This window comes from Diplotaxodon limnothrissa, linkage group LG12 (assembly GCF_057381915.1).
Source record: "Diplotaxodon limnothrissa isolate DT_005_m linkage group LG12, D_limnothrissa_male_GT1.1, whole genome shotgun sequence".
NCBI lineage: Eukaryota > Metazoa > Chordata > Actinopteri > Cichliformes > Cichlidae > Diplotaxodon > Diplotaxodon limnothrissa.
Genome location: NC_140607.1, coordinates 10,514,701 through 10,542,650, shown reverse-complemented (window position 1 = coordinate 10,542,650; position 27,950 = coordinate 10,514,701). Strand labels below are relative to the sequence as shown.

Sequence of the window (27,950 nt, the reverse complement as noted above, 5' to 3'; positions counted from 1 at the left end):
TCACTTTTATCACATGAAAACGCCTGGACGTGTTTGTCAATGCAGATGAGGAGTTAGATGTCGTCATTTGTTCATAAACAAAGCAGGTATACACGCTTTAATAAATTGCTAAAGAGCAATGAGTCGTTGCTTGCGGGTATTTTTACAGTCATATTCAGCTGTGTTTGCTATCTTGAACACACCCCGCTGAGTACCCCGATATTGTTCAAGGGGAATAATGGCTGCACAGGAGCCGTCTCCACCATCTTCCCTGGAAGGTAACAAACCGGGCTTCCCAAAGAAAATTTTGGCTAACAACCTGGAGGATAAGCATTTGTGCAACTCGTGTCAGAAAATCCTGAGAAGGCCCCTGCAAGCCCAATGCGGTCACCGCTTTTGTTCGTTCTGTTTCAACAAAATTGTGAGGTGAGTAGTCCTGGATGCTAGTGAGCTAGCTAGATATATGTAGCCCAAAATAAGCATTCAGATCCCGTCACCAGCCTTCGTTCAAATATCTATCCATGTAACATTTATTGACACGTGTAACGCTGTATGCCTGCACAAAGAGAGTTGAATTACAAACAAAATACAGCTAAACTGAACCTACAGGTGATAAATGAATAGCGTCCTTATCTAAATAATATCTCAACTTGTCTATGTGCGATAGACTGGCTAGGTGTCCTCGTAGTCTCGTCCTGCTAACCTCTGCTGGGGTCGGCAGGACACAGGAGCCAGCCAGGGGTGTGCATTTCGAGAAGTTGAACCTGACAGCGCTTTATTGTACTGTCAGGTCGGTATTGTGCCGAATTCACTAGAAGGTCTGGCACCTCTCAGTGTCTTTAAAATGTATTATCTCCCTGCGTCTGTTGTCTAGTAAGTGTGCCAAAATAAAGTTGCCAGTTTTTTCAAGGTAAAATTCGGGTGACCTAACGACTCAGGCTTCAAGAAGGACCAGCTGTTCATAGATTTATATATGTTTAGTATTTCTTACTAGTATTGTTTTATATGTTTTATATTTTCAAATGCAGTAATAAGGAGTGCATTTTTAAATGTATATATTTCTGGATTTATAGTGGTACAGAAACAAAAACACAGGGTTAAAGCACCGCGAGTGGACCTTTGTAGTGACTCACCTGTTTTCTTCTCTCACACTGCGCAGGTGTGTGATGACACAGAGCAATTTCAGTTTCACTTATGTTTTAGATGACTTGTTTCTCAAGAATGAATCAGTTATTTAACTTCACAGATCCTAAGGTGTTAGACATCCATCTGTGCCCTACACTCACTTCTGACTTTTACTAATTATTGTGTGTAATCTAATCTAAGATATAATGAGTGTGCTCATTTTATTTACCTAGAGGGGGAGGTGGGACAACACCCCCCCACACACACCCTAACTTTTTCACAAATGCTTGTCTTTCTTTGCATTTGTAGGTGTAAAAAAATAAAAAATAAAACTGGATTAATATACCTATGAAAGAAATTCAACACAAATCATGTTTGTGTGAGTGATTAAAGAGAAAATAGTCTTCTGAAAGTAAGAAGGCATCTATTCTGCTTATTTTCGAGCTCAATATTTTACTAATGTAGCTTTCCGGTATTTTAAATGGATCCTTATTTGTGTTACTCCTGGGCCTTAATCCAGCCCCTCAATTCATCTGTAAAGCAATGTGTTGCATCTCCTCTCCATTTAAAACCACGTTTCTTCCTATTGGCTGCCCCTTCCAAACACAGAGTGGTTGTTTCCAATGCTGTGTACCTCACCACACCTCACCTCCTGACATTATACAGAGCCAACAAAAAAAGTGTAACACAGGTGCTTTTCTTTTCGATTTACACATATTCTTATGGTACTATTTGATCATTTCACCATGTTTAACCATTGTAAGAGTAAAATATACAATGTGCAGTACTAGACTGACTTGAAATAAACTGTCTGTGTAATAAATGCATGTCTGGATAGAAAAACACAATGGAAGACTATCATTGACTAGCCTCCCCAAAGCTTGGAACTCAGCATTATAGAAACACTCATCTTGACAGGCAGCAAAATGAATGGCAGCCAACATCCAAAGAAGAGCTTTAGAAAGCCCTTAAAGAAGCCTGGAGAACTAGTCCTGAAGGCTAGTTTAAAAAAACTACAAGAAAGATTCCCTAAGAGATTTTAGGCTGTTTTCAATAAAAGTTTACAATTGGGTTTGACCAAATATTAGAGAATTCAGAATAGGTGCCTTTTAAAGTATCACATTTCTGTATTTTTCCCCTTTATAAATGACCTTGAAATTTTCAATTATGTTATTTTCAGATAAATATAGTGCTCTAATCTGAAAAATGTAGGCCTTATTGGATTTTCACCCTCTTCCAGCTCTTAGTTGTTTTTCAACCTATAGTTGTTGTATTGTGCCATCATACTTGAAGACCACGGCATGTATTTTGAGTGTTCAGACAAAGTTGAGTTAAGGTCATACAGTGGGGCAAAAAAGTATTTAGTCAGCCACCGATTGTGCAAGTTCCCCCACCTAAAATGATGACAGAGGTCAGTAATTTGCACCAGAGGTACACTTCAACTGTGAGAGACAGAATGTGAAAAAAAAAAAAAAAATCCATGAATCCACATGGTAGGATTTGTAAAGAATTTATTCGTAAATCAGGGTGGAAAATAAGTATTTGGTCAATAACAAAAATACAACTCAATACTTTGTAACATAACCTTTGTTGGCAATAACAGAGGTCAAACGTTTACTATAGGTCTTTACCAGGTTTGCACACACAGTAGCTGGTATTTTGGCCCATTCCTCCATGCAGATCTTCTCGAGAGCAGTGATGTTTTGGGGCTGTCGCCGAGCAACACGGACTTTCAACTCCCGCCACAGATTTTCTATGGGGTTGAGGTCTGGAGACTGGCTAGGCCACTCCAGGACTTTCAAATGCTTCTTACGGAGCCACTCCTTTGTTGCCCGGGCGGTGTGTTTTAGATCATTGTCATGTTGGAAGACCCAGCCTCGTTTCATCTTCAAAGTTTTCACTGATGGAAAGAGGTTTTGGCTCAAAATCTCACGATACATGGCCCCATTCATTCTGTCCTTAACACGGATCAGTCGTCCTGTCCCCTTGGCAGAAAAACAGCCCCATAGCATGATGTTTCCACCCCCATGCTTCACAGTAGGTATGGTGTTCTTGGGATGCAACTCAGTATTCTTCTTCCTCCAAACACGACGAGTTGAGTTTATACCAAAAAGTTCTACTTTGGTTTCATCTGACCACATGACATTCTCCCAATCCTCTGCTGTATCATCCATGTGCTCTCTGGCAAACTTCAGACGGGCCTGGACATGCACTGGCTTCAGCAGCGGAACACGTCTGGCACTGCGGGATTTGATTCCCTGCCGTTGTAGTGTGTTACTGACGGTGACCTTTGTTACTTTGGTCCCAGCTCTCTGCAGGTCATTCACCAGGTCCCCCCGTGTGGTTCTGGGATCTTTGCTCACCGTTCTCATGATCATTTTGACCCCACGGGATGAGATCTTGCGTGGAGCCCCAGATCGAGGGAGATTATCAGTGGTCTTGTATGTCTTCCATTTTCTGATGATTGCTCCCACAGTTGATTTTTTCACACCAAGCTGCTTGCCTATTGTAGATTCACTCTTCCCAGTCTGGTGCAGGTCTACAATACTTTTCCTGGTGTCCTTCGAAAGCTCTTTGGTCTTGGCCATGGCGGCGTTTGGAGTCTGACTGTTTGAGGCTGTGGACAGGTGTCTTTTATACAGATGATGAGTTCAAACAGGTGCCATTCATACAGGTAACGAGTGGGGGACTGAAAAGCTTCTTACAGAAGACGTTACAGGTCTGTGAGAGCCAGAGATTTTCCTTGTTTGAGGTGACCAAATACTTATTTTCCACCCTGATTTACGAATAAATTCTTTACAAATCCTACCATGTGGATTCATGGATTTTTTTTTTCACATTCTGTCTCTCACAGTTGAAGTGTACCTCTGGTGCAAATTACTGACCTCTGTCATCATTTTAAGTGGGGGAACTTGCACAATCGGTGGCTGACTAAATACTTTTTTGCCCCACTGTATGTTATACTTACTGAGGCATTGTATGCCAAATGTTCAATGGTAGTTTGACATTGCCACAGTGTAGGGCTGGGCGATATGACCCAAAATTCATATCTCGATATTTTTTAGCTGGATGGCGATATAAGATATATATCTCGATTTTTTTTTTTTTTTTTTTAAAGCCATAAGTTAAGAACAAAAAGAGAGTTCTTAGTCACACTGTGTCCCAGATGTCACACGGGCACTTTTATTTACATACAGCGTAGATGTACATGAAGAAATTACTCAAAAATAAATTATCAGCATTTATTAAATAATCATGGTCCATAAATAAAAGAAAACAATGTTGTTTTTGTGCATAACAAAAAGCTCACAATTGTGCAGTCAAAATGTAAACTAATAGACGCTGAGCATAATAACAAAGAGACAGATTTCACAGCTGCACCACGTCTCTGAACAGGTGCCATTTGTGGTCCTTATACACACAGTACGTATCACTCCGCGAGGCTCCTCCTCGGTAGCCGTAATCCTCCGACAATCCATCAAGTGGTGCAGCTCCGTAGCTTAGCAAAGTCATATTAAAACATTTTTTGACAGATTGCTGAGCGCTGTGTCCCACATAAAATCGGTTCGCGGTCAGTAAGCACAACCAGAATTCATACATAAGGCGCGCTGTCGATTTTTGAGAAAATGAAAGGATTTTAGTCCGTGCAGCCCCTCCTGGCTGCATGTCGTTAGCGCGGTTAGCTCGTTAGCGCGGTTAGCTCGCTAACACGTTGACGCCATCCAGCCCCACGCACGGTAACTCGCTAACGGAGATTTTCCGCTTTCATCTTGTCATTGCCTGCAGGTGAAGCTATGGGGGAGGGGGAGTTGTGTTCAGTGAAGGAGAGGCCAGGCCGAGTAACGTTGCGTAGAGACAAAAGTGGACGAAAGAGAGGCAAACCTGCGGCTCCACAAGTATAATTATAACGTAACATAGACTATATCGATATAAACGATATTGTCACATCTTATATCTCGTATGAAAATATATCGATATTTTTAAAAAACTCGATATATCGCCCAGCCCTACCACAGTGTTTATTATTTATGTGTTTTTTTTTTCTCTTTGGAAGTTGTGGACCACAGAAATGCAGTGCATGCATCAAAGAAGACCTGTTTGAGGAACCCACCTCGATCCTTAAGCAAGGTGGTGTAAGTACATTTTATTACAGTTCCACTTTATTAGCATTTTTAGCAGTTTTCTTAATAGAGTTTGGCCTGGTTTGGAATTTTTATAAAGCACTGTAATGTCATGGTCATTGTTTCTGTTCAAATCTAATGGCCTGCAGTTTAGATCCAACACAACAGAAACTTTGTGACTGCTCTATAGGTCTTAGCAGTAACAACAATAGATGGAACAGCTATAGCCATTTTATCCTCTGACCATATGTCCTGAATCTCCCTGAAAAATGAAATTGGTGCATCCTGGCTTAATCTGAACTGAAGATGCAAACCAAACAACACTGACAACAACCTCCTTTTTTTCCCACCCAGGCTTTCCCTGACAATGCAGCCCGCAGAGAAGTGGAGGCCTTGGCAGCTGTCTGTCCCAATGAAGGATGCATATGGACTGGAACTGTCAAAGAATTTGAGGTGATTTCAATCAATCAATCAATCAATCAATCAATCAAAGCTTTATTCGCCACATGCAGGTTGCCCTGCAGTGAAATGGGACCCCCCCCCGACCTTACACACACAACACAGACATTACATGGGGATACAAGTCGGAGATTGGTAGCGTTACAGAAAAAACACTGAAATGTACACTACAATGGGAAAGTACAAGAGGAAAAAAAGAGACCTCTACTCATGCTGTACTTCCATGGTAGGATAGCATGAGAACAGGAAACAAAAAAACTCCTCTGCACAAAAAGCACCTAATGTCCACAGCACAACATCGTGACAGTCGTTATCAGGGAGTGTTTGTTCGGCTCCGGCCTTGAGCCCACAGCTGGCGTCAAAGGGGTAGCCGCATTATAATGGTGATTTTTCTTTTACAAACAACTCATGAGAATTTCAAGCTGTTTTTAACACTCCGACACCGACACTGGTCTCTCAATCTCCCGTTGGATAGCTGCGAGTTTCTTCATGATGTTATTTACCTTCAATTCTGTGGTCTTTTCAGTCTTTTGCTCACAGAGCAGATTCTGAGACCTCACGACCGCAGCCAACTGATCCGCGATGTAATCCAGCTTCCGCCCAGAGGTGTTGTTCCGAGTGGATTCTTCCCTGATGTAATCCAATGTACGCTCAGAGGTACTCAGTGAGCCTTCACTGCAGCTGTTAGCGCCTCCAAGCTCTTAACCATGCTGCATTCAGTGAGTCCTTTCTGAGAAGCCGCACCTCGTCCCATCGTTTCAATCCCAGCGGGCAGCCTTGGGGGGGTTTGAACAGCCGGTTCCGCTTTCTTAATTCTCCAACAAGCCAGGGCCAAGCCAACTCCGATCAGCAAGAACCCTGTTATCATGGTTCCGAATAGGTAGATATCTTCAGCGTCCTCAATCGACAGTCCCGCCAGGCACACGATCCTCCATGTCTGCCACCCGTCCATCGTGTATCCGGCAGGGAAAGTCCCTCCAGGGCCCAGACTTCTCATTGAGAAAAGGGTGTCAATAGCATTTAGAGACCAGTGCTCTTTATATTGGTCAATAAGAGGACAACAGTTCAGCATGTCATCCCCCGGCCCTCAGAGGAAATTTGGGAAGCGACAACATTGAACTAGTGTCCTTTGTTATTGTGGCACAAACAAGAGAGAAGCAGATCCAGCGTAGACTAGGACAACTCCCCTGCCAAAAGATGACAACGCTACAAAACATGAGGTTGGCAGGGTGATAACAAAACAAGAGACACAACATACGAAAGAGACCTTCAGGCCATTTGACAGCTGGCAGAGCAGGGGAAGAGGGAAAACAGCCCATTGTCTGAAACCTGCAGGAATGAAACCATTGTTTTGTGTGTGGAGATCATGGACACTAAGCAGTGGGATGCTTAAAGCATACCAAATTTCAGGGAAACAAGACAGTCTTTTTTAAGCGAAAGCCAGAAGCCTGTCAGCAGGGCCTTCCAGTAAGCATTGAACCCAAGCAGCTAAAATCATATCAGCCGACATCCACATTCTCAATTATACAGTAAGACCACGTCAAGAACTTCTTGATGAAGACCTTGATCTTTATGCAGTTAATGTCCAAAACATCTCCTATGATTGTTGGGTAGAGCTCACCGTCAACTTGGCAGGGAATAACAATCCCAATCTCACCATTCAAGCCCCCTTCTTGGTTAGCCAGCTGTCACTGCCCCAGACTTTACTAGGAGCTGATGTGCTCATCAAGAGACAAGAACTTTAAGGTGATGCTGGGGCTGCACGATTAATTGTTAGAAAATCACGATCTCAATTCATACTTATGTGCGATCTCATTTCCAAATGACGATTTAAAAAAAAAAAAAGGAAAAAAAAGGGGAAAAAAAGAAGACGACTGATAGGTTTGTAGCTTGAACCCATCCGCTGGAACGTTGAAGACAATATAATTACACTGCTAAGCAAGACACAAATAGGCAAAGTTCTTCATGTTACTCGTGCACGGGAGAGACCGGACAGAGTGCCGTTCCTCCACTTGACCCCAGTTGCTCTCGTCCGTTCTCCCGTACCACTGTCCTTTTATTGAGGTTACATGAATATGCATAGGTTCATTAACATGTGATGTCTACATACACACAAAGAGTACCTTGCCTGTGTGTGTGTGTGTGTGTGTGTGTGTGTGTGTGGGTGGGTGGGGGGGGGGGTACTGCTGATCAAAGGGTCATAAAAGCACACAAGCAAACATCCTTGGTCAGGAAGAGGGTAGACCCCCCCTCATCCTAGATAACACAGTAAGGAAGTCCAGCAGTTCATTTATACACAAAAAGCACTTAGACTAAAACAGACGTAACTACGTTAATCCTACCATAAAACAATAAGAGAAGGTATGACCTCTCTCATGCTCCCAGGATGTAGGTGTGGAATGCACACCAAGCCTCTGTAGCCTGTTAAAGATCACACAACTTATCACTACACAATTGATTATACACCTCTAAGCATCTATGGTTAAATATTTCTAAGCATAAATGACAATCAACAATACAAAACCTAACAACGACGATTGTACCGCATTTTGATCTGGGACGTAATCTGCATGAAAACAAGCGCTCACTCTTCCTGCTCAACAAATGACAAGGGCGGAGCCTTAATACCACGTGATACAGAAGCTGGCTGCTAAAATTGGCAGGGAAAAAACAATGGAGAGCACGTCAGGGATGACGAGAAAGTGACAGGAGAAAATCCGTCCCGGTCAACCACTCAAACATCAATAACGGGACCCTTATACAGCGCTTCCCTATACCCGTCGAACTCCCGCAGGCACAAAGAAATTACGGAGGCTATTACTTATCACCTGACCAAAGATATGGCTCCCATCAACACTGAGCAAAACGAGGGATTTAGGAAAATGATCAACACCCTAGACAAACGCTACACAGTGCCGTCCCGCAACTATTTTTCTATTGTTGCACTACCTGCTCTATACACGCAGTGTCGAGCAACGGTGGAGACGGAATTTCAAGCTGTACAACATTTTGCGGCAACGACAAAATGTCAGACATTTGTTGTTTTTATGTTTATTTATTGTTTTTATGTTCAGTCTCAACTGTTACGAAGTCGATGTGCAGTTAATAAGTGCAATAAATGTTTATACTGGAAAAGAAAATCGTGAGAGAATCGTGATCTCAATTTTAAGCAAAAAAATCGTGATTCTCATTTTATGCAAAATCGTGCAGCCCTACGTGATGCCATTGCCACAGTTGTCAACCTCTTATGCAATGCCTTTGTGATGGGGGGAAGAACAGGTGATGGCCATTGTTTGTTTCACCCAGTTTGGGCAAGTAAATATTGTGACCCAGCTACAGTAAGAGTAGGACAAACAATATTCTCATTCCAACTGGAAGAGTGGTACAGGTGTTGTGCAGAGTACCCCCAAACTTTGACATCTCCGATCCCCTTGTTTTGTAATAACCTACAGAGGAGGACAGTGTCCTAGCACAGCTGAGTTCAGGGAATGGCCTTCTGGAGGTCCAGAACTCCAGTCACCCTTGTGTCAAGGTCCCGATCTCTAACCACTCAAAACAAGAGATCACACTACCAAGGAGAACACTTCTCGGTACAATTCAGCATGTTACCAACCTTATTAAGATGGGCCCACCAGAGACACAAAAGACTGTTTCCACACAAACCAAAACAATCACAGCTCAAAGGCTTGAGGTAAAAGAAGATTTTCAAGAACTGTTGGTAAAAAGATGGATTTTTAAGTCTGATTCACCCTGTTCTGCCCCATTCTTATGTGTGAGGAACAACCGTAGCTCCCTACACCTCTGTTGATTATCGGCTTTTGAATAACAAAACAGTGAGCGACTGACACCCCCTCCCTCGGACTCCACTGACTCATGGTCATGCAGCTAGTTTTTGATATTGGATCAGACCTACCACTAAGGTTTCATAGTAGAACAATTAAGGTGCTTGACAGCTTTCATAACTCCTTGGGTGGACTGTATAAGTGCCTAGGCCGACCCAACCAAAAACAAAGCTGGCAAGGCAGCCGCTGTTGTTTTTTTGTTTTTGTTTTTTTCTCTCTCAATGATTACATCCCCAGGTTCAAATATCCCACCAAACATCACCCTCAGGCAGTTATCTGGTATTGGTCACTCAAGAGCCCCAGGGGAAACCTGGCAGAGAGACTAAATTGCACACTGCGTTGTAAATGCTATGGACTCTGGGAGAAAAAGAAAAGGAGAACTGGAAAGACCACCTACCACATATCATTAATGTGTACAACTGTACAAAGCATGAGGCTACAGGGCTCTTCCCCTACTACTTGTTTTATGGCCATCATCTATGTCGCCCCATTGACCTCCTTTTTGGACTCTAAAGATCAGGAGGCTGAAACACCAAGTGGTTATGCCAAGAAGTGGACAGGAATGATTCAGGTATACTGAATAGCAAATGCAAACGGGCAACGAGCTCTTATTGTAAAGGACTTTATGACAAGCGTGCCCTCCATTGTGGGGATATAGTTCTTGTACACAACCTCATTGAAAGAGGAGGTCCTGTGCAACTTAGACCCCTGTTGGTAACAGGACATCTACACTGCGAAAGAACAGATAGGGGACAACCCTGTCTATAGATTATGCCCAGAGAGAGAAGGTGTAGCAGGAGGTACCGCAACCTCCTGCTACAGGTGAATGACCTGCCAATTGAGCCCACACAGTCCTGCTGCAAATAGATTAAAGCCACAGATGAAAATGAGGAAGTCATCAGATCCCTCAAAATCAGCAGAACGGGCACGGAGTTGGGATTCAAGTTACTCTGAAGGAGGGGAAGATGTGTCTTATTACTGGCTGTGAATACCTGTAGAGACCTGTGTGTTCACATACCCACCCATTCATTGGTCAACACGTATATCAGGCTCACCCCGCTGTGGGTTTTGCTGAAATCCACCCATGGTACTGTACTGACCTGTGTTGCTCTCACCCACACTCTCACCATTTCAGGCCCCCGTCAACCCTCACCAGTCACATATCCAATCCTGAACTACTGAGACAGACCTAAGCATATATACACACTCTATCAGCATTTCAAACTGCCCCTACTTTATAGTGTTGTTTTTATAATATCTGTTGGGTAATATACATTGTTTATTCTGACATGGTTCATATAAAATTTTAATTGTTGGTGGCTTGGATCCTTATGGTCAATTGTCAGGAGCCACTTTATGATGTTGAGGAGTATCTGGCACACAAAAAATGGTATGACTTTTGTGTTCATATAGTCATTTTAAGTTCTGTGTTAATTTTACTTGTGTAAGCCATGACAAACAAAATATTTTTGTATTGAAGGTAGAGCTGGGCGATATAAGATTTTTTCATATCACGATATGTTTTTTTCATTTCAGGCGATAACGCTATATATCACGATATAAGCCAAATAACTATATTTGTAGGATTTAAATGTGCCGTTGCTCACAAGTAAAATGTGAAATAATCAGCAGCTTGTTTTGATTTAAATATTTATTTCCCATAATAAGTTCAACAGGGTAGATGTACTTAAGGAACATGAGACTTTTTCAGATAAATAAAGGCAAATATTGCAAACTACACAAAAGGCAGCCGCTAAAGCGTTTAAGTTTCAAAATACAACAAACAAAACAGAATAATTGTCAATTCCACTTAAAAACAAAATATTAATTCTAAAAATAAATCCTAGTTTGTTTTACAGAAGAACAGACAAAATTGACTAACTTTTGTCAATATCAAATAAACTGAGAACTAAAAGGAAATTCTCAATCTCTCCTTGTTGTATAGCTTAGCTTTTCAAACAGTTTTAACAGTTACTTTAGTCTGACAAAAGCCGAATGACGAATTAGCGCTTCCAGTCAGAGATTGAGCATGCACCGCTTTATTGTATTTCCAGACTTGCTTTTGGCACAACAGTGTGCGCTACTCTGTTTTTTGTCAGACTTGAAATAGCCGAAATACCTTCTATTACCGCGGAAGCACTAGCTGGTAGTCGGGCCGTACGCGTGTCTTAGTGCAGTTGAACATAATCCACAAAGTCCGCTTGTAGTTGAAAAACAAACAGGCAAACATTTATTTCCACAGTTTGAAATACAGTGATCCATTTGAATGTTCCTGTACACTGCAAACACGGTAAGAAACAGTTTTTCTCCACAGCTAGTTAAAGCCCCCGTAGCTCCACACTGCCCGTCGCGAACGCTCCCCCCGTGCACAGTTACCGTGTGTTAAAGGAACAGTACGTACAAATTAAATAAGGCAAGAAAAAATACAATTTAACTGCAAATCTTACGCTAAACAAATTATAAAGTAAAAACTGAAATTCCCCATTATCTTACACTTATCCTTATCCAAAATCATTCATATTATTAAGAAATATAGACTCTGTGCAATCTGACTAAACTAAGAGATGATTAGACCTTTATCCTATACATTCCCGACCGCTAATTGTTCTATAAACTTATAAACAATTATTAACAATTTGGCACAATGATCAAGTTCAACAACATAGGCATTCAGTCCTTAGAACATAATTTCTTCTTTCTTCTGATGTCAGAGGTCACCAGTACATGACATACCGTGGGAGTCCAGCCTTTACCACTGACTCATACTGCTTCTAGGAGCAGACAGACCTTAGTGATCGGTCTATCGAGTTCACTGGTCTTGGTCTTCACACGAACCCTGCAAACAAGGCCATGTTCATCCGGCATGGCTTGAGTGACTCTACCAATGAGCCAAGAGTTTCTCAGTGCTGTTTCGTCCACGAGCAAAACGATGTCTCCAGGCACAAAGTTCCTAGACACCCGTGTCCACTTCTGCCGTGTCTGAAGCTGAGGCAAATACTCTCTCACCCAGCGCTTCCAGAAAAGAGCCCCCGTAGCTCCACACTGCCTGTCGCGAACACTCCCCCCGTGCACAGTTACCGTGTGTTAAAGGAACAGTACGTACAAATTAAATAAGGCAAGAAAAAATACAATTTAACTGTAAATCTTACGCTAAACAAATTATAAAGTAAAAACTGAAATTCCCCATTATCTTACACTTATCCTTATCCAAAATGATTCAAATTATTAACAAATATATACACTCTGTGCAATCTGACTAAACTAAGAGATGATTAGACCTTTATCCTATACACCTTCACACTACGGAACTTCTATGGCTCTTCCGGCAATCTCTCCGGCATTGGAACCATCATCTGTGTTCTCTTCGGTAACCTTCGGTCACGCTCTCGGTTGATTTTTCTCTAGTCAGCACACTCATTTCCTCCATTACCCAAGCGGCACGGCGGCTGGCTGCTTCCCAAACAAATACACATGTGCGGCTTGGCACTTGTGCTGTACGTAACAAGTCACGTGACGTGACGCTGCGGCTGTGATTGGTTCGGCTCTGCACTACTTAATTTGCATTGGCTGTCCTTTTTTTTTTTTTTTAAGAGGACAAGCGAGATGAGGCCTATCGCAATAGTTTAATTTTTCTATCAAGAAAAAGTTATTTCACAATACATATTGTTATCGTTCTATCGCCCAGCTCTAATTGAAAGAAATTAAGTAATTAATTATACCTGTGGTGACAACAGATGGTTATTTTTTTTAAATCAATGATGTAAACGGAGAGTGGAACCAGCCGAGCAGAACCAATGCATTCTGAAATGATGACATTGAACCAGTAGTATGTGGCAGGGACTAAACACGATCACAGACTTTAGAGGGAAAACCAGCACACCGCAGACCACGGCCTCTCTGTGTGAGGATCTAAACGTATTCTACGCTAGATTCGACACAGCGAACACCATGAGACCGGACAGTGTGCGCACCGCGGATGACGTCAGTGCACACACTGTGTCTGAGGAGGATGTGCGGAAGTGCTTCAGGAAGGTGAACGCGCGCAAAGCTACTGGTCCGGACGGGATTCCCGGCCGCGTCCTCAAGTCATGCGCGGCTCAGCTGGCTGGAGTGTTCACACACATCTTCAACCTTTCCCTCTCTCTGTCTGTAGTCCCAGCCTGCTTCAAAATGGCCACCATCGTCCCTGTACCCAAATCCTCCACCATCTCCTCACTGAACAACTGGCGACCTGTAGCCCTGACCCCCATCGTAAGCAAATGCTTCAAGAAGCTGGTCAGGGACTTCATCTGCTCTGCACTACCCGACTCACTGGACCCTCTACAGTTCGCATACCGCCACAACAGGTCCACTGATGATGCCATAGCCCTGACACTACATACTGCCCTGTCACACCTGGAGAAGAGAGACATGTATGTGAGAATGCTGTTTGTAGATTACAGCTCAGCATTCAATACCATCGTTCCCTCGAAGCTGGACAGGAAACTGCAGGATCTAGGACTGAGCAGCTCCCTCTGCAGCTGGATCCTTAGCTTCCTGTCTGACAAACGCCAAGTGGTCAGACTGGGCAGCATCACCTCATCCCCCATCACACTGAACACTGGTGCTCCACAGGGGTGTGTACTGAGCCCTCTCCTATACTCACTCTACACCTACGACTGCACAGCCACTAACAACTCCAACATCATTGTGAAGTTTGCGGACGACACTACAGTGGTGGGTCTTATCACCAACGGTGATGAGACGGCCTACAGGGAGGAGGTCAGCGCCCTGACCCACTGGTGTCAAGACAACCATCTCACACTCAACGTCGCAAAGACAAAGGAGTTGATAGTGGACTTCCGGAGGTGCAGAGAAGTACACACCCCCATCACCATCAACGGCGCTGCTGTGGAGAGAGTGAGCAGCTTCCGGTTCCTTGGTGTACATCTGGCTGAGGATCTTACGTGGTCAGTACACACAAACAAAACAGTGAAGAAGGTGCAGCAGCGCCTCTTCTTTCTCAGGAGACTGAAAAGATTTGGCATCCTCAGGACCTTCTATCACTGTGCCATTGAGAGCATCCTCACTGGATGCATCACCACCTGGTATGGCAACAGCACCGCCTACAACTGCAAAGCTCTCCAGCGAGTAGTGCGGTGCTCTGAACGGATAATTGGAGGTGAGCTTCCCTCCCTCCAAGACATCTACAGGAAGCGCTGCCTGAGGAAAGCGGGGAGGATCATCAAGGACTCCAGTCACCCCAGCCATAAACTGTTCAGACTACTTCCCTCAGGAAGGAGGTTCTGCAGCATCCGGTCCCGAACCAGCAGACTGAGAGACAGCTTCTTCCACCAGGCCATCAGACTGCTGAACACGTCATAGACACCTCAGCTTCACTACTGGAACTTCAACATTATGCACTCCATACTGTACAGTAATGCCACTGTTTTGCACACGTCTCAACTCTGTATATTTTTATATATTTTATTTATTGTTTACTCTATTTAATTTGTAAAATATGTGTATACACACACACACACACACACACACACACACACACACACACGTAGAAAAATATTTAGTATACACATCCAGAAATGCATATACTATTATATATTATACATATATTTATTAGTTTCAGATGTAGCCATTCTTGTATTTTGCTTGTTTACGTTATTGTGTTTTGCACAACTCTGTTGCTTGTGAAGCTCGCACACGAGAATTTCACTCACATGTACTGTACCAATGTACCTGCACATGTGATGTGACAATAAAAGTGATTTGATTGTGATTTGATTTGATTTGAGTATCATTTGTTAATTTGGAATAACCAGTTTTGTGACATATCTATATATGTACAGTATATATTGTATGTACAGTGGGGCAAAAAAGTATTTAGTCAGCCACCGATTGTGCAAGTTCCCCCACCTAAAATGATGACAGAGGTCAGTAATTTGCACCAGAGGTACACTTCAACTGTGAGAGACAGAATGTGAAAAAAAATCCATGAATCCACATGGTAGGATTTGTAAAGAATTTATTCGTAAATCAGGGTGGAAAATAAGTATTTGGTCAATAACAAAAATACAACTCAATACTTTGTAACATAACCTTTGTTGGTAATAACAGAGGTCAAACGTTTACTATAGGTCTTTACCAGGTTTGCACACACAGTAGCTGGTATTTTGGCCCATTCCTCCATGCAGATCTTCTCGAGAGCAGTGATGTTTTGGGGCTGTCGCCGAGCAACACGGACTTTCAACTCCCGCCACAGATTTTCTATGGGGTTGAGGTCTGGAGACTGGCTAGGCCACTCCAGGACTTTCAAATGCTTCTTACGGAGCCACTCCTTTGTTGCCCGGGCAGTGTGTTTTGGATCATTGTCATGTTGGAAGACCCAGCCTCGTTTCATCTTCAAAGTTCTCACTGATGGAAGGAGGTTTTGGCTCAAAATCTCATGATACATGGCCCCATTCATTCTGTCCTTAACACGGATCAGTCGTCCTGTCCCCTTGGCAGAAAAACAGCCCCATAGCATGATGTTTCCACCCCCATGCTTCACAGTAGGTATGGTGTTCTTGGGATGCAACTCAGTATTCTTCTTCCTCCAAACACGACGAGTTGAGTTTATACCAAAAAGTTCTACTTTGGTTTCATCTGACCACATGACATTCTCCCAATCCTCTGCTGTATCATCCATGTGCTCTCCGGCAAACTTCAGACGGGCCTGGACATGCACTGGCTTCAGCAGCGGAACACGTCTGGCACTGCGGGATTTGATTCCCTGCCGTTGTAGTGTGTTACTGACGGTGACCTTTGTTACTTTGGTCCCAGCTCTCTGCAGGTCATTCACCAGGTCCCCCCGTGTGGTTCTGGGATCTTTGCTCACCGTTCTCATGATCATTTTGACCCCACGGGATGAGATCTTGCGTGGAGCCCCAGATCGAGGGAGATTATCAGTGGTCTTGTATGTCTTCCATTTTCTGATGATTGCTCCCACAGTTGATTTTTTCACACCAAGCTGCTTGCCTATTGTAGATTCACTCTTCCCAGTCTGGTGCAGGTCTACAATACTTTTCCTGGTGTCCTTCGAAAGCTCTTTGGTCTTGGCCATGGCGGAGTTTGGAGTCTGACTATTTGAGGCTGTGGACAGGTGTCTTTTATACAGATGATGAGTTCAAACAGGTGCCATTCATACAGGTAACGAGTAGAGATGGACCGATCCGATATTACGTATCGGTATCGGTCCGATACTGACCTAAATTACTGGATCGGATATCGGAGAAAAATAAAAAATGTAATCCGATCCATTAAATATCACGAAAGCACCTCACAAAACTTGCAACACACCGTAACTCACCTCAGAACGTTAGCACGTCGGAGCAGTATGCATCACGTGATAGAGCGGCTGTGGCATGCCGACCTGTCAGTGGTCTGGATAGCATTTGGAGCTTCGCTAGCAACCCGGCATTTCATCTCCGACAAAGTTATCCCAAGAGAAGTAAAGCAAGTGTGTAAGTCCATCTCTGAATGTTTGTAAAGCATTCCTGCGTTAAGCTTAACAAGCGATATATGGAGCGACTGCCTCTTCTTGCTGCTACTTCAATCATGAAACTGCTTAACGATCAGCTGATCGGCTTTTCTGTCGCGAGTCCGTGTCTCTAGTTTGCTTTTGGCCCACTTTGCACCAGAAAGAGGAAACCAGCGGATAAACAACAGCAGCACGTTTAAGCTTGATCAGCTGTTGTTAGAATTTATTTAATATTACTTTCTACTCGAGGATCTTTTTCTACGTAGCTGACGCTGGTAACTGTGCAGGGGCGGATCTAGCAAAGTTTAGCCAGGGGGGCCGATAGGGCATTAACAGGGAAAAGGGGGCACAAAGACATACTTTTCTTTCTTATTCTCATTTAAAATGTCTAGCTTTTAATAAATAATTATCTTACACCCAAAGTTTTAATTTGATGTAAAATGAATAGAAGTCAATTACTGTATATAGTAACTATTAAGTCTAATATATATACCCTAGTAAGCTATAGTACTTTTTCCTTTGGGAAGGTACCATCTGTGCAGTCTGCAATTTTGTTGAAGAAAGATGTTGAATCTATTTAATATTTCTTGAAAAATAATTGATTTCTGTGCATTTTTTTTCACACTGCATCAAATTAAGGTTGATTACGTCGATTAAGCATCATGAGTTGGAGCGTGAGGGGTGGTTCCCTATTTTTTATTTATTTATTTTTGTTGTTGCTGGGAGTTGGAACCCTATTAGTTAGGTTGCTTAATATTTATGCTAAGTACTCTTTAAAATACCAGAATAGGGAGGATGGTGTAGGTTTAAGTTTATTAGATTGATCAGTATTGCTGTACTATGAAATTTTTTTTTTGCATACAGGTATAACAGAATAGCTTTAGTGTAGTTGTTGTTTTAAACTTGAGTATGAACTTATACAAAATGCAGCAAGATATTTAAAAAACAGTTTTGTTTATTAAAAAACACTATATCGGATTCATATCGGTATCGGCAGTTATCCAAATTTATGATATCGGTATCGGTATCGGACATAAAAAAGTGGTATCGTGCTATCTCTAGTAACGAGTGGGGGACAGAAAAGCTTCTTACAGAAGACGTTACAGGTCTGTGAGAGCCAGAGATTTTCCTTGTTTGAGGTGACCAAATACTTATTTTCCACCCTAATTTACGAATAAATTCTTTACAAATCCTACCATGTGGATTCATGGATTTTTTTTTTCACATTCTGTCTCTCACAGTTGAAGTGTACCTCTGGTGCAAATTACTGACCTCTGTCATCATTTTAAGTGGGGGAACTTGCACAATCGGTGGCTGACTAAATACTTTTTTGCCCCACTGTATATATGTTTGCCTACTGGTGGTGGTCAGAGGGCCCGGTGGCGCCAGTGTCCAGCAGCCTCACCTCTATCAGTGTGCCCCAGGGCAGCTGTGGCTACAACGTAGCTCACCATTGCCAGTGTGTGAATGTGTGTGTGAATGGGTGAATGACTGAATGTAGTGTAAAGCGCTTTGGGATCCTTAGACTGAGTAAAGCACTATACAAATGCAGGCCATTTACCATTTATATGTCTGTATTTGCAGGAGTTTACTCTTACACTTATATTTTTTTCATCATTACCCATATGAACTTTTGCACTTTTTGGATGGATGCATTTTATGTGACTGGAATGGGTTCTATGTGGCAACAAGAGAGATTTTCCCAGGGGGCAGTAAGGCAGATCTTGGATCTTGATTGCTTTTCCACTGTAGTGTGACTACTCATTAAGGCTGTTCTGGTCGACTGAACTATTGCCTAGTGTTGAACTTGGCTCAGTCATGCAACTTCTAACTGAAAAATTAGAGTATGTTCTTCTAAAATGGTTTTAACAACTTTTTGTACATGTTTTATTTTATTTTATTACCTGGTCAGTATTCTCACCTCAAAAGGGTTTAACTTGGCCTCATGTGAGATACAACATAATACTATATCTGCTCATTGTAACGTCATCAAGTTAACCGTACAAACAATTTTATCATACAGTAATTGGACAATATGTAAAGTTGTTTTGGTCACCTACAGGCCAGCCACGAGGGCAACTGTGACTTCATGATCATCCTCTGTCCTTCCTGTAAAGAGCTCATGAGAGCCAATGAGCAGGAACGCCACAATGAGAGAGAGTGTCCGGAGAGAACGCTCAACTGCAAATACTGCAAAGAACCCTTCCTGTTAAAGAATATCAAGGTCAGGCTTCTCTCTGTTACAGTAATGCATCATAAAAAGAGCTGTTGCATTCTGAAACATTAACATGATGCTAATTTAGTTGACGTTTATGTTATGATGCAGTATATGTGATTAAATGCATATGATAAAATATTGTAATCTCAACCTTTGCTTATTACGTTTTCCATGGTATTCAGCCTTATCTTATGGCCATCTTGTCTCAGCACTTAGTCATCAGTGAAGTATAAGATATGTAGAAGTATATGGCAAGTGTGTCCAATATTTCATGGGAAATGATCTGAGCCTGGTTCTGCCGGATGTTTCTTCCTATTAAAAGGGAGTTTTTCCTTCTCACTGTCACCAAAGTGCTTGCTCATAGGGGGTCATATGACTGTTGGGTTTTTCTCAGTATGTATTATTGTAGGGTCTACCTTACAATAATATAGCACCTTGAGGCGACTGATGTAGTGATTTGGTGCTGTATAAATAAAACTGAATTGAATTGAAATGCTGACTCATTGTCACCACATACCCGTAAACACTTGTTTTTGTGCCATTACATTTGGGTTTAAATTTACCCTTCTCAGACATATTCAAGCACACAGATATGATACAAATATAGTTTTAGTGAAATAAAAGGAAAACAAAGATATATTTACCTTTAAAGCTATTCATAAATGACCATTGAGTAAATTCAGTAACCACTGAATGAGCTTTCACCCATATTGTGGTATTTCAGTGATAGTCATCTGTACACCTACAAACAGGACTAACAACAATAACATCTAATTTGGCTAATTTATGTAATTTTCTTATATCAGTATGAACTACCTCTGCATGCCTTAAGGCATCTATATAGTTAAACTGGTGTTAAGTTAAATAGTTAAGGCAAGGAGCTGGACGAGAAGTGTTTTCTTTTATTCTGATCTACTTATTTTTTCAGGCTCATGATGAGATCTGTCCAAAGTATCCAATGATTTGTGAAGGTTGTGCGAAGAAAAAGATCCCCAGAGAAAAGGTACTGCAGAGATTTAAATTTTTTTTCATAATTCTGTTAGATTAATCTCATTTGCCATTTAGCTAGGGATCAAATTCTACACCGTATTCTACAGATCATTAGCTTCTTTCATATTTTTTGTTTTGCAGTATGTGGACCATATTAAGTTCTGCAGTAAATTTAAAGCTCCATGCAGATTTCATGTTGTTGGCTGCGATACGTCTGTAAGTAGACATTTTTGTCAGAATTTGCTGTATGTGTATCACCTGATCACCTGTTAACATCATAACTATTGAATCATTTAATACCTTGGCAAAATTCAACTAAATCTTCCATGTAGCAGACTAAATTTTTCCAACAGTTTTAACTAAAACAACAAAATGTAAGTACCTTATTTCTTTACTAAAATAACCATAATTTGACAAAGGTTGGGCAGTGTAAAATCTCTATTAAAAAAGTGTATGAATATTCCGCAGTGGTTTGCATATAATGTAAAGCCAAGGTATTATATTATTCAGCAGTTGAAGAGTTGGTTGCTACCCACCTGTATGCAAATACTGTGATGTTGAGTAGGAAGCCTGTTTGTATATTAGCACAGTGCCTATACGAAGTATTCAGCTATTGGGTTTTTAAGACTTTCTCTAAAGGACAGTTGGTTTATACACAATAAAATTTTGATTGCAGCATTCATCCTTTCACTGATGTAGGCTCACATCAGTAGAGACAGGGCTCATTTCCACAACAAAAACTATGCTGAAAAGTGTGTTGATAACCTTCTTTGTGACAGGCTCTGATAGAAATGTATTGAATTATTATAAATACTGAGTGAAAATATAAATGATGAATGAAGAAAGTTGTTGGACTGCTGTTAACAACTGGTATTATTATTACTAGTTGTTAATAATGTCCATGTCACAATTAGTGTTATATGGCAGGCTTAAATAGTAAGAAAAAAGTGTGTAAAATTACAAATTCTGGTAGCTCATTGTCCAGATTGTCCATTTTGTTGTTGTTTTTTAACTGTAGTCATAAAAATCAGAGATTTTAATAGTAGAAAGTGAAAAACATAAACTTTTGTGTTTTTCACAAAGTTACAGAGGTTTTATTAGACACATAGCTAAGCGGTTTGCTGTTTGGCATAAATTGTGACCGTTGAAATTTATTTGGCACTGAGTAGCAGAAATGAGACTTTCTTGTCAGGTGTTATTTTTTTTTTGGAAAACAAAAACAGTTGCTGACAACACTGTACACAACGGTAGACAGGTGCATAATAAGCAAGCAAGTAAGGCAGAAAATAGAGAGTTGTGATGGGAAACTAGTCTCAAAGCACACGGAGAGATGGTGGTGAGGGAAAGAGGGAAAGAAAGAAAGTGAGAATTCATTATAATGTTTTTCAAACGTGATCGTGATCTTGTCTTCTTGCTGGTTGAGTGAGTTTTGGTTGGAGAGTGAAGAAATCTGAAGTTTCGCAATCTGTGAAATGTCGGCTTTTTGCACCCAAAGGGCATGTCCTGTACGTGGGATCCACACTTTGTGTTTACATCTTTTTGCGGAATCTGTTTACCTGCTCTTTAATCTTGTGCTGTTTTGGCTTTTTGGTGATCGTTGAAATGGATTTATGAGTTTTTAGCGGAGTTTCTGTGGATACCACACGTATATTTAAATAACAGATCTGGCAGTACATCACTCTTGCCCCCAGTACCGGGGGCATTGTGGGAGATGTAGTTTATGGTCAATGTGCGCTTTTAAGCAGCATATAGTAAACTTATTTTAAGACAATCATGCACAAGCTCCTGTGGGCCATATAAATGATTTGGCGGGCCACATTTGGGCTGCAGGCCTTGAGTTTGATGTGTTATATGGCATTCTAGCCACTGCTTCCAAACTGGATTCTATCTGAACCACCAGCTGTGGAATCTGCCAACAAAACATTGGCAGTAGATGATTTTGTTGCAGCTTGCAGCCTGTTCCTAACTGGTTGCTGATCTAGTGCATCTTAAATCAAGTTTCTCACAGACCCAGTGATCTGCCGTTAAGAATCTGAAGCAAAGTCTCAGATCTTAAGTCTAACCATTTGAACAAGCCAATTAAAAACAATAAAGAAAAAAATGATTCAACATGATTTCAGTACTAGTTTTAAGTTAAGCCTAATTTGGGAACGTGGTACGTTCCACAATTTTGTTGTACATGTACAATGAAAATAAAGAATTATTCTAGTCCATTAATAAAATGTATGTTTTTAGACTCAATACGAACACTGTTATTGTTCTGTTCTAAAGTTGGGAGCTGTTACTGAGTCTAAGTTCTAGTCCCAGTTTCCAAGAGCTAGCCCAATTAGTCAGTTGTTATACTGAACAGGTAGTCAATGTGGACGTGCCAGGATGGGTAAGATATTCTCACATTTACTGCTACAACAACAGATATCAGCTTGTCACTAGGGAAACAACAAACAGGAATGGCAAGGGATGGATGGTTAGCAGCGATTGAACTTTAAAAATAAGATTAAGATACAGGATTGTTAACTAGTAAATGAACTATAGTTATCTAGGCATTGACATGCTGAGTTGCGAAACATACTGGATTTTTGGTTCATCTGTGAGTAATTCTTTCACTCACTATTGTCCATATTTATCAAAAGATAAAGATCTGAACACTTGTGTGTTCAAGACCACTTAGGATGCCTTTATACTCAATTTTTAACATTATTAGCAAAGCACACAAATAAAATGAAGCCAAACAAAAATAAAGGAAATGATCAAAAATCTATTCCACGTCATCCAAAAAAGTCTTTTTCAGGAAAAAAAAGGACTTAGTTTACATATTAGAGTTGTATTTAACCTGATTAAATTTACATTTTATTAGATGTAGCTAATCTATTTAATGTAATATGCAAATGTTTTTCTGTGCAATCTCTTAAATCTGAACAGTTACAGCTGTGAATACTTTGTATAGTGTATATATCCATTAATTTCTCTATTATTTGCTTTGTGCTCGTATTATTATTTTCTTCTGTGGTGGCAGTGTTTCACATCATCATAATACACAATAAAGGATTTTGTTTAGTTTCCTAATGTGTTTCTGCTTTTATCTTCCATTCATTCCAAGGTGGAGAAAGAGAAGATCCATGACCATGAGCGCCAGTGTTCGTATGAACACCTTAACCTGCTTCTGCATTTCATCATGGGCATCAAGGTGAGCCTGGAGAGCCTGCAACCCCAAAGCCTGGAGGTGGCCAGCCAGAAGCTGCAGGAGCTCCACCAGTCCCTCAGGGATCTGGAACTCAAGATGAGCCAGCTGGGTGGGTGTGTTGCAGCTCCTGTGCAGGGAGCATGTGCCCCGACCCTAACCACATCCTTCACCCCGCTGCCCAGTGCCATGGGTGCCGCTTTGGAACTGCAGCTACAGAGTGAAAAAACCAGAGTGGCTGAGCTAAGCCGGCGCTGCCAGGAGCTGGAGCTCAAAGTGAGCACTTTCGAAAACATTGTCTGCGTCCTCAACCGCGAGATGGAGCGCTCCTGCACTACCATGGAGGCCTACAACCGCCAACACAGACTGGATCAGGACAAGATTGAAATCCTCAATAACAAGGTGTTAAAATGACACATGACCTGTGAACATCCTCAATGCATCCCTTGACTTTACCACAGAGTAAACATTATCTTTTGTAAAGATTTTCACTGTGGCCTATTTACTGCCCTTTGCAGTCCACAGTACAAGTCATTAGGATGCCTCAGCGGCTAAACGCATTGATGAGTCTTCCGTCTCTCTGAAATGCCTGTACCCTGTTATCATTAGTTAGCACTTTAAAATAATTCATAAACCATGGCCAGGTCGTTTCTGATGGGTCAAGTGATTTAAAAATAAATAAATGAATAAATAAATGAATAAATAAATAAATATATATGTATATATATATATATATATATGTATGTGTATATATACGTGTGTATATATGTATATATGTGTGTATATATACGTGTGTATATATGTATATATGTGTGTGTGTGTGTATATATGTATATATATATATGTGTGTGTATATATGTGTATATATATATCTCACAAGACTGTGTAGACTCCTGTGAAAGTCTTGAGTACATCCCATTATTTAATAAGTTGTAGAACCACCTTTAGTGACAAAAACTTGAAGTCATCTTTTTGTGACTGTCACATGACTCTTTAAAAATTGCTTCAGTTCAATCAGATTTGCAGTTATTTGTTTATTTACAGCTCTTAAGGTTCTGCAGTTGGATTGGAGTTTGGACTGAGCATTAAAGTGCTTTGATTCCTTTATTTTTTATCCAATTCTGATGTAGATTTGCATGGCACCATTGTTGTATGAGCCAGTTTCAGCCAAGCTTTAGCTGCTGGACAAATGTCTCACATTTGACTCTGAAACACTTTTGTATGCCAAGTAGTTTGCAGTTGATTCAATGACTACAAGATCTTATGCCTCAAAGTAAGCCCAAATCATCACGCCTTCATCACCATCAGCCAGACTGAACAAAACCAAGTCAAGGGAAGAATAACTCCTGTTCATTTTACAAATGATTTTTGACTTTTAAAGTCCACTCTGGGCTTGCACTGCATATCGAACATTTCCTGACACTGTGTGGCCTTGGTCTTAACTTGAGGTCCTCAGCTAGGACTCAGCCACTCATTCCACAGTCTTGACTCATAACCACATCAGAATTTTTTTTATCAGGCTGCCGATTCTTTGAAACATTCTTCCCGACAAGATCAGATTGGCTTTTTATGCCTGCACTTTGATTTATTTCTGTGTTGTGATTATTTTCCTTTTTTTCTTTTTTTGTTATTTTATATTTGCTTTGAAATTTTTTATTGCTGCTTTTCCCTCATACTTAATGTTGTTTTACGTTGATCTCTTCTTAAATGGTTCATTTGCCGTTTTCTTTCTATTTTGTAACAGAAAGAAAACTTTTTTTTTTTTTTAGATCACTTTATCACTACCAAAATATCTTTCAGATGTGTTTTATATTATTGTGTTACAGTAAAAATTCTTATCTTTGCTAAAAAAAAGAACATTGCCCTACACACTCACGGAGTATTGGCATTGCTGGCACTTCTTCAAAGGTGTCATATTAAGCTAAATTAAAAACGTGACATTTTTGTGTTGTGCTGCAGGTTCGTCAGCTGGAGAGAACGGTGAGCCTGAGGGACCTGTCCATCGTGGAGATGGAGGGGAAAATGAGAGAAATGTCCGCAGCCACTTATGACGGCATATTTGTCTGGAAGATCTCTGATTTCACCAAGAAGAGGCAGGATGCTGTGGCTGGCCGGGCCCCTGCTATGTTCTCTCCTGGTAACCACATTACACGATGAATTCCTGATTAAGGATTTCCACTTCCTGATGGAAGTAACATGACACTTGATTATTAGTGTTATTATTTAATGTACTGATGTTAATAATTTCCAGCCTTTTATACCAGTAAATATGGCTACAAGATGTGCTTGCGGATCTACCTGAATGGTGATGGGACGGGGCGAGGCACCCACCTGTCTTTGTTCTTTGTGGTGATGAGAGGACACAGTGATGCACTCCTCAAGTGGCCTTTTAATCAAAAGGTGAGAGCTTTATCATTCATGTTGCATGTATGAAATCCTGCATGTTTTCCATACAACATTAGTTACAGGAAAAAGTTGAGATTTTATAGTTATACATAAATATGAAGTCAAACATTATCAGATTTTCACACAGGTCCCATAAGTACTTAAACATGAATCATGTAATTAAACTTTATTTCTTCAGGATTAAATATTCTGTATCTGTGAAGATTAGCAGAAAATGCAAAGATTAAATTAGAAACAATCCGTTGATTGTTTTTCCACATTTATCCAGAAATCTGAGGCAGAGGTCCAAAGTTACCAAACATTTTTTTTCTGCAATTTTATGTTCAAACATGGCCTCTGCACTGGTGGAAGTGATCATTGTCAGTTTTGAATGAGGCAACATCGGCTAGCAAAAAGCAAATCGGATACAAATGCAAATACAAATTAGATGCAAAGAGACAAATTTGCACCGGACGAAGGAAATGGAAGCTGTGTTCCTGATGGCACTGGCATACAAAAACAAGATATGGTTATTGTGGCCATCTTGTGCTGTATGATTAAACTAGTGTTTTTATTAAGAGCTCTAAAAATGTGTACTGTAACTTAATGTACATTGTTGGATGTCTTCCCATTGGCTGTTGTGACCAAGTATTTCCAAAAACATTAGAGCAAGTGTATTTGCATGAGTTACAGAAGGCAAAACTTTGGTTCATGTTTGCTGTAAACACACATTAAAAATCTTTAATCAGAAATTGCATTCTGAGAATTTGAACTTATTAGCGCATGTCAATGAAAGGAACAAGGTCTTTAAAACCTACATTCTTAATGTCAGTGGCTGAGGTCAAGGCAGCTTTCCAGAGAAATGATTGGGCATTAAGTGGTGGGCTTTTATGCATAAATCTACTTGAACAACGTCATTGTTTTTTCTTGTGAGAGTAATTACACTTCTGCACTCCTAACGTCTGCACAGGTCACCCTTATGCTGCTCGACCAGAACAACAGGGAGCACATAATTGATGCCTTCAGGCCTGACATTTCATCCTCATCCTTCCAGAGGCCTGTCAGCGACATGAACATCGCCAGTGGTTGTCCGCTCTTCTGTCCGCTCTCAAAGCTGGACTCTAAAAACTCCTATATACGTGATGACACCATTTTCATCAAAGCCATTGTAGACCTAACAGGCCTTTAGGTAAAAGTTGAGGGCATGAATCCAACTCTGCCTTTTGTTGCTACTAACCTGTTTAAGTCAACAGGATTTTGTATCACGAGAAATTGGGATTTGCCTTTTGACATTTATTTGGTTTTTTTGAATTTGGTATGATTTTATTGGTGGCAATATGCAAGACCAGAGCAAGTTCTTTTGGGCCACTTGCCACTGGCCAAAAACTTGTGTAGCCATTCTTATCTTACCAATTGAACTGAGTTTGTGTTTGACAAAAATTGCAAATACCTACCAAAGTGAAAATAACATCCATACTGGTATTTGGCTGATAATGTGTTATTTTCCCTCCCCCAAGAAGTCCCTCAGGCCAGTGTTTTGAAACAACTGTGCTATCCTAATGACAAAATAATAGAGAATAGCTAGCATGCTTATTATAAGTCCATCAAATGAAGTGTACGTTTTTTTAAGGAGTTTTTTTACAAACTCCTTAAAAATCTAATATTATTGGCAACCCTTAAAAGATTTAACAACAGGAGATTCGTTTAGCTGATAATGTTTTATTTAAGTTTCCAGACATGTGTCTGACAACTTGGTGATGTGGTAAAAATAATTTTTATCTCCTTAGTACTGTTTTTGTCTCCACCAACTCTTAAAAAGGTTTTTGTGGCTTGTTAGCTAGCTAGCTAGCTAAACTAGCTACCAACTATCTTGTTAGCTTAATTTGTTTTCAGACAGTAGGTTTGGCAGTGAAAACAACTGCCTGCTGTTGGGAACAGGCTGAATCAGAGTGGTGTGACTGAATTAAAACTGTGTAATCGAGCTGTTTTATATGACATGTAGTTTTGTGGCCAATCATTAATATAAAAATTCTGGTAGAGCAGCTATAAAAAGAAAAAAACAAACCAACTGTCCACTATAGTGCTCATGTTGAAGCTAATGCTAATTTGTTAGCTTATTTTAAGCATTTAGCTTAAATTT

General features: G+C 40.9%; 1 protein-coding gene and 1 pseudogene across 2 annotated transcripts; one reads left to right on the top strand and one right to left on the bottom strand.

Moving 5' to 3' along the window:
- Nucleotides 1-57: 57 nt before the first annotated feature.
- LOC146620876 (TNF receptor-associated factor 2-like) lies at nt 58-26,999 on the top strand. Of its 2 annotated transcripts, none has more exons than XM_085367108.1 (11): nt 58-86; nt 211-405; nt 5,159-5,237; nt 5,580-5,678; nt 19,102-19,263; nt 20,186-20,260; nt 20,389-20,463; nt 23,345-23,827; nt 25,385-25,562; nt 25,677-25,825; nt 26,781-26,999. In XM_085367108.1, the coding sequence occupies exons 1-11, from the start codon at nt 58-60 to the stop codon at nt 26,997-26,999; spliced, it is 1,743 nt and encodes a 580-aa protein (XP_085223234.1). The 2 variants fall into 2 exon arrangements, with proteins under 2 accessions (XP_085223234.1, XP_085223235.1); XM_085367109.1 differs by lacking the exon at nt 58-86 and having other exon boundaries at nt 218-405; nt 23,345-23,431; nt 23,645-23,827.
- Nucleotides 5,998-6,756, bottom strand: LOC146620877 (uncharacterized; annotated as a pseudogene).
- Nucleotides 27,000-27,950: the final 951 nt, after the last annotated feature.

Coding starts and splice junctions, on each gene's coding strand:
- LOC146620876 (XM_085367108.1), top strand. CDS start 58: ATGTCGTCATTTGTTCATAAACAAAGCAG. Junction 23,828..25,384: donor TTGAAATCCTCAATAACAAG/GTGTTAAAATGA, acceptor GTTGTGCTGCAG/GTTCGTCAGCTGGAGAGAAC. Junction 25,563..25,676: donor CCCTGCTATGTTCTCTCCTG/GTAACCACATTA, acceptor AATAATTTCCAG/CCTTTTATACCAGTAAATAT.